Source organism: Alexandromys fortis, unplaced genomic scaffold, assembly GCF_014885135.2.
Source record: "Alexandromys fortis isolate MF-2015 unplaced genomic scaffold, M_Fortis_MF-2015_v1.1 scaffold_50, whole genome shotgun sequence".
Lineage (NCBI taxonomy): Eukaryota > Metazoa > Chordata > Mammalia > Rodentia > Cricetidae > Alexandromys > Alexandromys fortis.
Window position 1 is genome coordinate 8,795,400 of NW_026067932.1, and position 14,787 is coordinate 8,810,186.

The 14,787-nt window shown below is 46.9% G+C and overlaps 2 protein-coding genes across 2 annotated transcripts in view; one reads left to right on the forward strand and one right to left on the reverse strand.

Moving 5' to 3' along the window:
- Stab2 (stabilin 2) overlaps positions 1-14,787 on the forward strand; it is a 135,463-nt gene that overhangs the window by 59,367 nt on the left and 61,309 nt on the right. Inside the window, exons 28-31 of the mRNA XM_050145546.1 lie at positions 934-981; positions 2,286-2,422; positions 2,818-2,932; positions 5,667-5,744. Coding sequence (XP_050001503.1) covers positions 934-981; positions 2,286-2,422; positions 2,818-2,932; positions 5,667-5,744 — 378 coding nt within the window. The remainder of the gene's footprint in view (positions 1-933; positions 982-2,285; positions 2,423-2,817; positions 2,933-5,666; positions 5,745-14,787) is intronic.
- On the reverse strand, positions 7,576-14,109 carry LOC126503710 (activity-dependent neuroprotector homeobox protein 2-like). Its single transcript, XM_050145547.1, has 2 exons — positions 12,864-14,109; positions 7,576-12,821 (listed from the first exon to the last, which is right to left on the reverse strand). The coding sequence occupies exons 1-2, from the start codon at positions 14,093-14,095 to the stop codon at positions 10,622-10,624; spliced, it is 3,432 nt and encodes a 1,143-aa protein (XP_050001504.1). The 5' UTR covers positions 14,096-14,109; the 3' UTR covers positions 7,576-10,621.

Here is a 14,787-nt window from a genome sequence, read left to right on the forward strand (position 1 = left end):
CCTCTTCTCTGAAACCTTCCTTCCAGAAATTCCCTAGGACCTATGGCCTCCCAAACAAAAGCCACTCCAGAGCTGGTCCCCAGGCTCCTATGGCACCTCTCCCCACCCACACTCATCCCTGCAATGTTCAGGAAGGTCCCACCCTTTGCCCCTCATAGGCATTTATTCATCAAGAAGCTGCCCCTAAGCCACACCTGGAGCTTGGACTCCCTCATCTGCTGTCCATGTCCCCAAACCCTCCAGCAGTTCCAACTCCCCACCAAGTCCCTAACCTTCCTAACAAACTAAAGTTCAAAGCCTCTGCTGTTCCTGCCTGTCCCTGCCCCGTCTTCACCCAGGCATGGCTCAGAGCCCTCCAAAGCAGCTGTCTGCAGGCCATGGTGAAGTCACAGTGCGAGACCAGGCACGTTAACCCCATGGCCCAGTCTGCAGCTCCTCACTGGCTCTGAGTGGGCGCTGTTTCCTGAGCTCAGGGGATCTCCTTGGGGTCTAGGTTGCTGTTTCTTACCAACTAAGTTCCGATGTGAAAGAACTTACATTGGAAAAGCTAGACTTACCTCAGTCTAACAGGCAATGTCCAAACTGTAGACTACAGGCCTATGCACCCCAAGATAGCTATGATCCAAAATTTATCAAATTTATAGAAAACATTATCAGATCTGTTTTGCATTTTTTCTTTGTCTTTACTCTTTGTTATGTGGTTTTCAAGTGTGAACTTTGTAGATAGCAACATTGCTCCATTGTGTCCTCTGGACAGTCAGGCCCCTGAGTGTGAAGGCCATTTGCAGCTCTTGCTCTCACAGCAGACTGGGAAGCCTGGCTCTACAGAGATCACAGTTCACGAGGGTGGGGGCAGACTGTCTGGAACCTCCCTGAGATGATGTTTCTGTGTTCTCTCCCCTTCTCCTGCCCTCCCTTGAACGAATGGATAAGGAACTGTCACGTCTCTCTGAAGCAGCTGTGTTTTACCAGTGGATAAACGTGAGTCCCTGCATTTGCACCTTCACGTCAGCAACGTAAATCATTTTAGAGGACTGGAGTTTGTGCTGCAGGAAATGGGGGGTGCTGAAAAGCAGCTCCCCACCTTGCCTGCACTTTAGAATCATGGGGCACCACACCCCGGGAGACTCTGATCTGATAAGTCAGGGGCTTGGCCTGGACACTGGTGCTAACATGTATAGCCAAGCTGGGAAGTGATGGCCCGGGTTAAGCTGGGGCAGCTGAGTTACACGCAGTTCGAATACATAAGGATGGTACTCTTTTTGAAAGCATAACACAGTTCATGCCCTAGTGCACCAAGGTTTAGACCTACAGCTAACATCTTTGTATATGCTTGGCTCTCTGCTCAACATTCTGGGAGAGCTTACTCTTCACCCCACTAGAGTTCTGTACAGAGTCCAGGCTCACCCCGCTCCAGTGTCTGACCTAGTCAGACATCCTTACAGATTGTTTGCTCTTTAAATAAGTTTGTACCAAAATAGGTCTTGCTTAGCCAGTGCTTCCTCAGAGAACAGCTCCGCATCCATTCCAGAACATTCCAGGAACCACTTGGTTCTACAGTGGAGGTTCTCTGTACACCTCTTCCTGCAGGCAATCAAGGGACTGGTCCCTCTCCGAGCAGGTTAGCTTCCCTCCAAACACACATGCACAACGGTGTCGCCCCACAGGCAATGCCAGCCCAGGAGCGGGTCAGACAGGACACACTTCCCCCAACCTGCTTTAATGCTGTAGTGTTGGATGCTTCACATCAGTTCCAGCATGAGTATCCAGCAGAAAATCAGCAAGTTCTCTAAACCAAGATTTAGTGTTTGGAGTTGGTTTTCATTTTTGGTTGATTTTTTTTTTCATACAATGGTTGAACATAGCAGTAGACTTTCTGGGCATGAATGAGAGACGCAATTAAGTCTGACCCAGGCCCTCATTCTGCCTACTCTCCTCAAACGCTCACTCTAAAAACATCAAAGAACTCATACACACAACGCACATACATACACATCAAGGCTATTTAACTGGCTTTTCATTCAGACTTATGATGACAAAGTATGACCCAATCAGGAAAGTCCGTATCATTATGAAAATCCACACATTAAAATAAAATTCTCAGAAAAGAATGTAAGTCATCAGTCAATGGCTGGGTGGGCTTGGGGAGGGAAAGCCTAGTATCTTCCCAGCCCTCTCTCCCTCTAGAATGACATCACATGGAAAGCCATCATCTCTGACAGCGTAAGCCAGCCTAGCTAGTCTCTAATACTTTTCGGGCCACTTTCTTTCCTCCTGTGACTCAGGATGCGTCCCTGCAATCCATGCTGTCTGCCACCCCGAATCTCACTGTCCTCGTGCCTTCCCGGCAAGCCATTGAGGACATGGACAAGAATGAGAGGACCTTCTGGTTGTCACGGAACAATATTCCAGCCCTGATAAAGTGGGTGTCATGTACCTTGTTTTCCATGTGGTGTGACTGGCATCAATGCAGAGAAACTGCCTGACGCTTGCTGTCCTAGGACGTCCCTAGCCGCCCTCCCCTGGGTCAGGGGAGTTAACCTGTTGACAGCCGACTCTAAACTAAGCCCTGGGCTTTGCATATCATTTGGTTAGCCCTGCCGACACCTCTGAGATAGGTGCTACAGTGTATTCCCATTTGGTAGATGTAACAGCAAGGCACAGAGTGGTTGATGGCTAATTCCAGCTGAGACTGACCACTGCAGGGGAGAAGGTCAAGTCTGAGGGTGCTAGTCTGCCCCAGGACTTGTTCTCCTGGTCAGTGACACTAGCTGGTGCATGGATATTGACTGTGACCCTTGTGATCTGATGCTGTAGATATCACATAGTACGAGGCACATATGGAGGGGCCGATCTGCAGAACCTGTCATCCTCCGACATGCTAGCAACATCTTTGCAAGGAAGCTTCCTTCGCCTGGACAAGGCAGATAGGGTAAGAGCAATGTCATCTGGCTGTCTGGAGCATGGAACCTTTACTCATGCTGTCCTCTCTCAATTTCTGTGATTGGAATTTACAGGAGCTTGTGTGAGCTTCACCCAGTTGCAACAATGATCACACATGTACACACTTAAAAAACAAAAACAACTGGGCTACATCAGTATATTCATTAATGTTCTCGTCAGTGTGATCAAGCGTTTGAGAAAAGCAACTTAAGGTTTGTTCAGCTCACAGTTTGAGGGGAAGTCACGATGGCAAGAGCTGAAGGCAAATGATCACACAGCCTACAGTCAGGAGAAATTAATGAGGGAGAGTGGCTAGCTTTCTATTGTCTATGCAGTCCAGACTCCAGCTCATACACTAATGTTTCTGATATGTAAGGTAGGTCGTCCTGCCTCGGTTAACCTAGTTTTTAAAGTCCCTTGTAGACATTCCCTGGGGCTTGTTCCACAGTGATTCTGGATCCCACCAAGTCGACAATCACTATTAGCCATCACTAAAGGGAAATCAGTTTATCCAATGGAGTGCCACTGGGTATATCAACCATACTCCAGGGCAAACCCCGTGCTCAGGAGTAGTTGACCAACACAAAATGAACCTCATGTTTCTTTTCAGGGGGTGCTTTTCATTTTGTTTGGCATCTTTTGTCTTATTGTCCTTTGTTTGTTTTAATTTTCATTTTTGTGTTTTGTGGGGGGAGGGGTAAGAGAGAAAGACCATAAAGTCAGGGAAGGAAGTGGGGAGAATCTGGGAGGACTTAAAGGGAAGGGAAAACATGATAGAGAATATATTGTATGAAAAAAAATTAAGAAAAAAGACAAAGACTTTCAGAAGCAGTGATCCAAAATGCAGACCATGGAGCTCCTCCTGACATGTCCTAGAGAGGGAAAAGGGCAGTGAGTCCCACAGCTTTGGTGCAGAGTCAAGTAACACTGGTAACCCACAGCTCCTAACAGAATCATCGCCAGTAACCGGATGTCATGTGAGTTAGCCGGACTGCAAGCCTGTAATAAGTACCTACTCTGCACACACGTGCATCTTGATGCTAGAGCCTGGATGTCATGTGAGTTAGCGGACTGCAAGCCTGTAATAAGTACCTACTCTGCACACCTGGGCAGTGGCCATGGAAGAGTGAGACTCCAGAGAAACCGGTTTTCTGGCATTCCTGGAGTCTATTAAGGACTCACGTGCCCATCAGAGGGGGAATTCTGGCTTAGTGGCTGTGAGTGATCAAATGTTAGTCTTCCCATGAGTGGATAAAAATAAGAGTTCTAGCATGCAAGTGGGAACAGCAGCCACCATGACTCCTCAGCCATGGGCAGAAAAGGCTCAGAACTTTCCCAGCTTACCTTTCAGCCTATGAGAATTAGGAAAAGAGCCCACTGAGTTGAGTCTAAACATTAGGCTCATTGACTAGTGTAGATAGCAGAAAACTAACAAGGGCTTCCATGGATATTTTATAAACCTTCTTTTGTAAATCCTTGGAAATTCTAACGACATTCATATTACATTCTGAATTGTTTAAAAAAAATATATGAGATAAAGATTTTGGGTACATATTTTGGGCATGGTGACATATGCCTTTCACCCCAGTCCTGAGGAAAGCAGAGGCAGGTGGCTCTCTGTGAGTCCAAGATCAGCCTGATCTATATAACAAGCTCCAGGCCAGCCAGGGATACACAGTGAGACCATGTCTCAAAAAAATAAATATTTTTTATAAAAGATAATGGTGCAAAGATGCCGCTAGTGAGAAAGAACATTGAGGAATATCGCACAGCTGTGTCTGTCTGCCTAACAACACTACAGCCTACAAATAAATAGGTGAGCCCAGCTACTCGAGAGGCCCAGGCAGGAGGACTACAAGTTCAAGGCTTCCTGGATATGGAGTAAGGTCATGGCCAGCCCTGGACAACTTAGTGAGTCCCTGTTTTGAAATGAAAAGTAAAACGTGGGTTGGAGACATAGCTCAGTGGAAGAGCACATATGTGAAGTCCTATATTCAACCTCCGGTGCTCTCGGAAAATCAGTAAATAGCTGGAAGAAGGGATTTGAATGTTGTCATCCCAGGAAAAAATAAATTATTTGGATGATGGAGCTGAAATATCCTAATTAGATCACTGCCCAGTGTATACAACATACTGAAGCACCACAGTGCAAACAAAAGGTAGGCATCGTAAATTGTTAATTTACAACATGCCTTTGTGTATACTCACATGTGATTACTGTAGTCAGGCTAGTGCACTGGTGTTCCAAACCAACAATTTCCTTAGCAACGTTAACATCCACCCTGGGGTGTCACAAGCTATCCAGGTCCCAAGATAAATGAGTCAAGGCCCTGACTCTGAGGAGATAATCATTAAACATACATTTTTCTTAAGTTCATTCCTGTGTCTAACACAATAAAAACATCCCCTTTAACAAAACAAGATGTGACAGGTGGTCTGCTGTGTTTCCATGGCCTCTGTTCATGAAACGTGCTTGCTCAGGGTTAGGCAAGCATCCCTCCTCCCTAACTAAGATCTAGGAGGAATTGCAAACCAAGGTCCCAATGGGGGGGAAAAAAATGAAACCAAAACGATTAGCGCTCAATTGCTCTTGATTGGTAGACAGTCACTGTCTATATGGCCCAAAACTCTGATGGTTACCACTGCTCAAGGGGCAGGCACCCCAGAGGTGATGCAATTTCCCAAGGACACTCACCTCCCCCCGCTTGTGCTTACGGTTGCAGAATATCACCATTGAGGGGGCATCCATTGTGGATGGTGACAATGCAGCCACAAACGGAGTGATACACGTCATCAACAAGGTAAAGATACCCCTACCCATCAGGCAGAATTGCTTCCCCCTCTGTGATGGTTTACTATATAGTGCTGTTTGGGGGCAAATAAAAAAATACTTAGCCTTAATATCAAATGAACCTTAAGTGTGTTTCATCTTGGTTAGAACCTCATGAAGACTCTCTTGACTCAGTCAGACTCGGCCGTACCTCATGCCACCTGCATCTGCAGCAGGGCTCCCGTTGCATGTGGCCTTAAATGCATACTCTCTCTTGGATATGGAAACATCTTAAGAGGCACAAGCCTAAAATCAAGAACGCAGGGGAGGGGAAAGCAACTGGCTACCACTATCCACTCTCCTCCCTGCACTATTGGATCCTAAAATGAAGGGGTACAGAAAGCCCTGAGAAAAAAATAGGAAAGCACAGAAAAACTACCCTAAGATTTCGTCTTTCACCTAAGTCCCAATTCAATAGTGTTTACAGAATACTACAAGAAGAAAAAAATGGGAAACGGGACTGTAAACTAACCCATAATTTTCAGTTACTACACTGAAAACTTGCGAGTACACTGGAAACTTTCAGAGGGTGGAGGGCTAAGGGGACAATTAATTGCATTTTAGTTAAAATTGCTCTCGCTTGGTACTTATATATTCAGTTTTTTAAAGCCATAGCTCAACTATTTCTGTTCAAAAGAGAGGCTATTTGTGACTCTCTGTGTTTTTTAGTCTTTGCAATCCTTCAGTATGATCCAAAATCTTAAAACACAACACTGTTAAGCAGGAGATTCGGTGCTTATGGGAAATTATAACTCCATGTGATACCAAGTGCCATTGCTTCTCAGCATCTGTACTTTCTTAGTCTTAGCTTCCCAGAGTACTAAAATACCTTAATAAAAAAATCATTTAAAAAAAGAAATATAAATTGGGCCGGGGAGATGGCTCAGTAGGTAAAGTGTTTGTCATACCAGCCTTGAAGAGCTGAATTCAGAGCTCTAGTGTCCATGAAAAAAGCTGGGTATAGCTTCATGGAACCTGCAAACCCAGCATAGGAGAGAAGAAGCAGAAAGATCTTTAACCAGCCTGTCCGGCTGAAATACTGAGCTCTGGGCTCAGAGTACACAAACACACACATGGCCACCTCTTCTCCCTTATGTTATTTTTATGAACACAACTTCCTTAGTAAGATGGCACCTCTTACTCTGGGCTCATTACCATGGGAGGAAAGGTCTTACACCTCCCTATCACCGTTCATCACCAAAGGACATCAGGACAGGAACCTGGAGCTGATGCAGAGGCCATGAAGGGGTGCTGCTTACTGTCTTGCTTCTTGTGGCTTTCTCAACTTGCTTTCATATAGAACCCAGGACCACCAGCCTGGGGAAGGCACCGCCCACAATAGGATGGGCCTCCTCCATCCATCGCTAATTAAGAAAATGCCTCACAGGCCTGACACAACCTGATCCTATTTTCTTAGTTGAGGTTCCCTCTCCTCAGATAACCTTATCAAGCTGACATAACACAGGTGCGACCATGTTTATTCGTGGCAAGGGTCTATCATGTCACCCATCTGTGTGGATGCCAAAAATGCTGCTACATAAGATGGGATGCAGCCTGTTCGCTGTATATGTGAAAACTACTACACTATATATAGTCCCTTGCTCCTGGCACTGCTTGGTCTAGCCACAAGGGAAACTGGGAAGTGTAATCTTTTAGCAGGAAACTATCATTCCTAACACTAAGAGTATATAAAAACATACAGCAGGGACATTATAGCTGTTTTTTGCTGAAAAGGGCTTTTGCTGGTGTGGGTAGTTCTGGGTCCATTGAGAAGGAGTCCTCTGGTCATATAGTAGGGAGTCTTAACTTGATGGGTTGCAATGGGTCATGCAGTTGCTGCCCTGCATTCTTGAAGAGACTTGGAAAATAACTAGAGAGCTGCAAGCAGATGATGTGGTGACAGAATTAAACCAAGTGATTTTCTGGGAAGGTTGTGGTTTAGGAAGGAACAGAGGCAGGGGAAACAGAGCAGGTTGCTGAGAGGAAATGGACAGAGTTGATGTAGGCATCAGTGAGCAGTCTCACTGCCAGAGAAGTGAGCATAGAGTTGATGTAGGGTGTCAGGGACTGGTCCCACTGCCAGGGAAATGAGCTAGAAATAGCAGGGAGCTGCAGAGCATCGAAGAGAACAGGAGAAAATAGAGAACCAATGTAAAGAACTATCAGGTCTGGGGTAGAAAGGATGAAGGTCCCCTTAGCCAGTTTCTCCACATCTAAAAGATCTCTTGCTGATTTATCAGGAACAAACAGAGCTGTTGTAGGGTGAGAGTTATTTATAGAGCTTACAGGGAACATTTTATTTAGGTATAGGGTGAAATTCCATAAAGCAAATTTTAAAGGAAGAAAGGAGTAATCCACAGGAGGAAGGTTTCAAAACTCAGAAATGTTCCTGCCTTCCTCTAATCTAGGCGCTGGAAACAATCTGTGTGTAAAGAACCAGATAGCAAATATTAAATTGCCAGGTCCCCAATCTCTGTCACTACTCACTCAGTTCTGCCTTTGTGATACAAAATAGCCCTCAGACAACGTGTATAAGAAATTTCTGAGACTGGGTTCCAAAAAAAAACTTTATTTTTTTTGGCAGTGGTATAACAAGTTTTAATTCACAGTAGATACTCTGAAAATAGGTAAACAACAACAACAAAAAGATCTGAGCAGCCCTCAGATTTGACTAGAGTGAGCCAATAGTTATAGAAGATTCACAACTGCCTGAACGCATGTTACAAGCACTGCATGCAAATGCTGCATTTCTGAAAATCTATATAGCCACACTGTAATGCTTCCTGGAGCCCCACACTCTGGTACTTCACCTGAAGGGAGACAAGCTCCTCCTTTGCACAGCGAAAGGCAATGATCAACCTAGTATTTCATTGCAGGCAGGTTAATCTCCTGGTCAAAGAACTATCCCTAGAAAGGCAGGCTCACCTAAACCATGCTAATGAAATATACATAAGAATTAATTCAAAAAATTAAAAAAAAAGAACTAATCCTTTGTAGTAGGAATCTAACTCAGGATAGTTGAGTAAGCTATTACAAAACAGGTACCTCCTCCCCATTGTAGTTTCTTATTCCAAGATAGGGCAGGAAAAAAAAACACAGTGATGAGTTTGAAAAAAAACAGTTTTAAAAGAAAAATTTTTAAGTATCAAATGTCTTTTCTATCAAATACTATAAAACTTATAGTTAGGACAAGGAATTAAGAGGTTTTAGTACTATTCCTATTCTAGGAGTCGGATAGCCTGAAGCAATGGCCCTTCTCTCCTTGCAGCAATGACTCCTTGCTCCCCTTCCTCCACTTCCTGTGCACCAATTCTTTTCAGATTTGCCAAGTGAGTAAGATTGTGAGGTCAGCCAATAGGGAATAGACACAATCACCACCTTCCTCAGAATAAAAATCAAGTACACTTCCTCTGTCTGTGTTTGTTCTTCCTGAGCACATCTTCTTCCTCACAAGTAGTGTTTTGCCAGGAGAAAAAAAAAGGCAAAGACTCCAGACCTAACTGGGCTGGTCTATGTTACTACGCACAACGTTGATGCCTTATATTGTGTAAAAAACACAAGGTTTGGTATCCGTAGAAGATACAACACAGTAATTCAATACAGATTCCTTAGCAATGCCTGATACCTGGGGCAGAGGAAATGTCATCTTCCCAACTCTAACACATCAACTAAGTTTCTCCTGCTCTACCCCTTTTACCACAAGCCTGAAACCTGTGATCCATCCCAGGTAGTCTGCACAGAGGCAAAAATAGTGTATATGTGTCCACGGACCTTTCTTCCAACCTATTTATGAACAGTTCAGGCAAGAAAGAGTTCTCTGTGTGTGTTCTTGATTTCTAGTCTAAATGTGCTTAAAAAAAATTGTCTTATCTTTTAATGGAGAGATGACTTGTCACTATAAAGTCCACACTGGAATGCAGTCCTGCCTCTGCAAACTCTTGATTTATAAAGGAACACTTATTGTGAACTGCTTACAAGACCCTAAGATAGGGATATTTTTAATAATGAAAACATTTAGTTTTTCTATGAGTTGTGTTCTTTAAAGCTTTCAGGATAAAACTGAAAAATATAAATAAAAAGTATAATATTGCAAGCTAATATTAACAGAATTTAATGTTCAAATATGTATTCTTTGCCAGGCAGTAGTGGTGCACGCCTTTAATCCCAGCACTCGGGAGGCAGAGCCAGGCGAGCCTGGTCTATATAGTGAGTTCCAGAACAGCCAGGGCTGTTACACAAAGAAACCCTGTCTCAAAAAACAAACAAAAAAAGAAAATCAAAAAAAAAAAAAACAACAACAACAAAAAAGAGCTAGAGACTGGAGAGATGGCTTAGTAGTTAAGAGCACTGGCAACTCTTCCAGAGGGCCCTGGTTCAATTCCCAACAACCATATCGTGGCTCACAACCATCTATAATAGGATCTGATGCCCTCTTCTGTCATACACATCACTCATATATAAAATATAAATTTTAAAACTGTGTTCTTGGAAAGTCATACACATAGCAATGCTCTTTTCTCTAAATATAGCTATCTTCTTGGTTGATGCCCAAAATACTCCGAACAACACTCTTCATTTACAAACAAGCAGAAATCCCCTAAAAGGAGAAGACAAGTATCTGCAGATTTCAGGTTTATATCATTTGATGGACACTACTAGGAGAATAAGCCATAATGGAATATCAAAACTTAATTCACATGACAGGGGAGTGGTTACACTTAAGAGTCACTAAGAGACTGAACTACGGGAATCAGTACATTTGGAGTAACATTTGCTTCTTAACCCAAGTCTTCCTGAGCACCTGAGAAACCAGCACAACAAAGTCAGCTCAAACTACTGCCTGGAATTTTAAGCTGAGTTTTCTGGTTCACACTCAAAGCTCAGTCTGTGTTTAACATTTTTAAGTTGAGATGTATCAAAGCCTAGAAGTACTGAAGGTCTGTGGACTTCTATTGCTTTCAAACAAATATATCTTCTTGTTCCAAAAAACAAAGCCACATTAACTCTTTCCATCTTCAAGAATAAAGACAACAGTTCTACTTCTCTTTTGCTAGGATATGGTTTCTTATGGAAATACTCTTTAAGAAACTGCCTTTTTTTCTCATAGGAGCAGTCTTTGTATTTTCTAGGATCTAATGCTAGGATGTGGAATAAATTATCATCAGCAACCGGTCCATCCGTTGTACTTTCAATCCTTTGTCTCTTCAAAGGCATAGCACTAGTCCCTTCCTCCAAACCCGATGCTGCATCACCCTTTAGGACAGGCAAGGAAACTTTCTCATTCCTCTTCTCGTCTTCTGCCCCCAGATGGCCATCTTGCCACTTTCTCTTTACTGGACACTTAGAATCAGGAATCCTTTCCCTATTGGCGAACTGCAGTTCACTGCCTGCAACAAAACCGGACCCAATTTGTCGGTCTAAGCTGTTGTCTTTGGGAGCACATCCACAATGCAGCAAATGCAGAGTGACGGCTGCCGTAGTTAAGCTTCCAGGGTAGACCCCACAACAGTGAACACACTTGAAGGCAGGAGAATTGAATACTGTACAGGCTGTCGGTATAACATGGTGTCTGTCCTTCAAATGTAACAAGTAGGTCTCGGTTATCATGAATGTGCTCGAACAGAGGGGACAGGTCAGCTCTTGTTTGCCAAGAAGCTTAGGTACAGCCTTAACCTGAGGCCTCACCTTAATATACAAGGGAACCAGTGATGTGGAATGTATCCCTGAGAGGATAGCCAGGCAGACTTCCTGTTCTCCCATCTTCTCTCTTGGCAGAGTAATGATGAAATCAAGATAGGGGAACAACAGGTCGCCATTAGCATCCAGGCTCAACTGGAAGCCCCTGTTACTGTACTCCAAAGACAGCTTCCTCCTCCCATGGTGTTTAATTCTGCTATGCTCCAAGAAATCCTGCAGGCTGTGGAAAGCAAATGGGCAAAACAGGCACCCTAAGCCATGTGTAAGCAAGTGGTACATTAGCTCCTCCGCTGAGACCAGGCATTTGCAGGAGAGGCACCGCATGACCTTCTCCATTGTCCACTTCAGAAATGGCGCGCGTACTGCCAGCTTTACTGGCTCACGCTTCTCACTGGAGTTGGACTCACTTGGTTTGTGAGCCACTTCCATGTGAGCCTGGTAGACATTGGACGGGAAGAATACATTGCAAATTGGGCAGGTTTTCCACTGCTTGGCCTGCCTGACAACCATATTCACCTTCACCTCGGGTAAAGAGACCTGAACAAATAGATTCTGGTCTGCAGTGTTTACCGGCCCCCGAGAGGAGGACAAGCTGGGTAGAGCACTGGACATCTGTGGACCCACACTGGGGGACAGGACTTGGTTGGGCACCTGGGGTGGAGTGACAATCACGACGCTAGCACCCTGAGGAATAATAGGCAGAGTGACAGGCACTGGGTCCAGCATGTAAATGGGTTTCCCATTAACCTGTGTCCCTGTCGGGAGGAGCTTCCTGAAAACAGTGCCTGACATGGGGAACATGGTGTTCTGTGAAGTTTCAGCTCTCACTGGCTGGCTCACTGGCAAGATGCCGGTGCCAACAGACTGACTAAGCTGGAGCACACTGGGTCTAACTGGTGGGCCTGCAGGAAGGACTCTTGATGTAACAGGCTGACCAAGCAGAGGAATACCAGAGCTCACATCCCGGTTCACGGGGACATCTGAGATCATCAGCTGTTTGGGGGAACGCAACCCAGATGATACCACTTGATCTGCAGGAAGAACCCTAATGGACACTGTCTGACAAGAGGGGCGAGCCTGTGCTGAGGCAGCCTGATCTACATGGAGAACCCTGGGCTGGACTGCTGGGCCAGTGGGAAGGACCCCAGAAGTTGCTAGCTGTACAGGCATCACAGAAGCAGGGGGCATCACAGAAGCAGGGGGCATCTGACCTTCAGGAATGACTGCCAACGAGACCACCTGACCCACAGAAATTGCTCCTGGTGATGTGGCCTGCAGAACCCCAGGACTGGCAGAAACACCACAAGATAGGGTACCAGGCCTGATCTGTCTGCTTGTGGGCTCCACTGGCCTCACTGATCTGACCAGAGGTCTTGCTGGTTGACTTTCAGACCCCACGGGCTGTGGCAGGGATGAAAGCCCAGATAGGATCACTTGACTCACTGGGAGATCGCTCATTCTAACAGACTTTTTCACAGGCCCAAGGGGCTGACTCAGGGGCAATGCAGGAGGGTTGATAGGCTTATTAAGTGAAGCCCTGTCTGAGGAGAGGGCAGTCGAGGGAGCTGGAGGCTGCAGTGTGAGGCTGGTCTGGCCCACCGGTAGAGGGCTGGAGACAACAGCCGTGTGGGACTGGGCAGCAGTAGGCACAGAATCAGTGAGGCTCCAGGAAGTGCCTGGGACCCCCGCTGGTGGCTGTACCTGGGCAGTGGTCACAGGCTGGGCCAAGGTCACTGACTTTGCAATGGCTGGATTTGGAGCGTTCTTTGACACGGCAGGACGGGACCGACGTGGCTTTGCCCCAGCAGCTGCGCGCGGAGCACTGTTTGCTGCCCTGGCCAAGCCTGCCTGTGGCTTTGGAGCAACGGGCACCTGCTTCAGAAGCCCAGGCCGCTTGTTGTGTTCTGAGATCACAGATCGCAGCTTATTCTCCAAGTCCTTGTGTAGATCTGATGTCAGAATATGGGACATCAGACCATCCTGGCTGCACACAGTGGCGCCACACTTTTTACAATAGTATCTCCCAGCCAGTAGAGTGTCGGCTTCTGGCTGCGCCTGTTCTTCCTGACTCTGAAAGCCAACGTAGGCATTAAGTAAGAACTGAAAATGGGTGAGGAGCACATGCTTCTTCATGCTACCGAAAGTGGTATTGGAAAAGCTACACTTCAAACATGTGAACTGTTTTATGTAGCCCTTCAAGGGCTTCCCATCCTGGGCACTCTGATCCTGCACCGCCATCTCGTGGAATAACGAGAAGTGCCTGCTCACCACACTGGGCCGTGAAACGAATGAGCAATCGGGGCACTGGATCTGCAGCTCTTGGTCGGCCTCGTCTTCGTGGCACCGACGCATATGGTTTTTGAGAGAAGAGAGCATGTCTGCTGAGTACGAGCAGAGGCTGCAGCAGTACGGCTTGGTTCGGAATCGCACCTTCTTTCTGAAAAGCCCCCTGGGGGCCAGGTCGGGCCAGGAGGTATTGAGGAAGTACCTGTCCCCGGGGGCAAAGGCCTGAAGGGCCTGCAAGGACTCCCGGCAGCTCTGCAGCCCCACGTCCTGGAGAACGCTCTCCACCCACGGCTGCAGGATCCTGATGAAGTCCTGGCAGTCCACGGGAACTTGAAACATCGCGGAAGCGGTGGGCCCTGCAATAGACCTCTGCTCAGTGCCACAGCTCTTCCGCCTCCTCCCGCCTCCTCCCGCCTACCCGCCATGCCCTGCGGCCATGCCCTCCAGTCACGCGACGGCCTCACCCGCCCTCTCCCGCCCTCTAGTCACACCACAGCCTCGCACCTGCCCTCCCCCTCCAGTCACAAGATGGCTTCGCCCACCCTCCAGTCACTCCCTCCAGTCACAAGATGGCTTCGCCCACCCTCCAGTCACTCCCTCCAGTCACAAGATGGCTTCGCCCACCCTCCAGTCACGCCCTCCAGCCACTCAATGACCTCGCGCCCGCCCTCCAGTCAGACAATGGCCTCGAGCCTGGCCTTGCGCCCGCCCTCAGGCCACTCAATGGCCCAGTGCCCGCCCTCGAGTTACACAATGGCCTGCGCCCACCCTCCAGTCACAAGATGGCCTCATGCCCATCTCCCGCCCCCCAGTCACGCAACGGCCTCACGCCTGCCCTCCAGTAACGCAATGGCCTCGCGCCCACCCTCCAGTCACGCAATGGCCCCGCGCCCACCCTCCAGTCACGCAATGGCCTCGCGCCTATACCCCCCTCCAGTCACGCCTGCCCTCCAGTCACACAATGGCTTCACGCCTGCTCTCCAGTCACACAATGGCTTCGCCTACCCTCCAGTCACGCCCTCCAGCCACTC

Bases quoted from the DNA above. Each gene is read 5' to 3' on its own strand.
- LOC126503710 (XM_050145547.1), bottom strand. From the start codon at position 14,095: ATGTTTCAAGTTCCCGTGGACTGCCAGGACTTCATCAGGATCCTGCAG. The intron at 12,822-12,863 runs GTCTGAAAGTCA...CAGATCAGTGAG, and splicing joins TCCCTGCCACAGCCCGTGGG to GCCAGTGGAGCCCACAAGCA.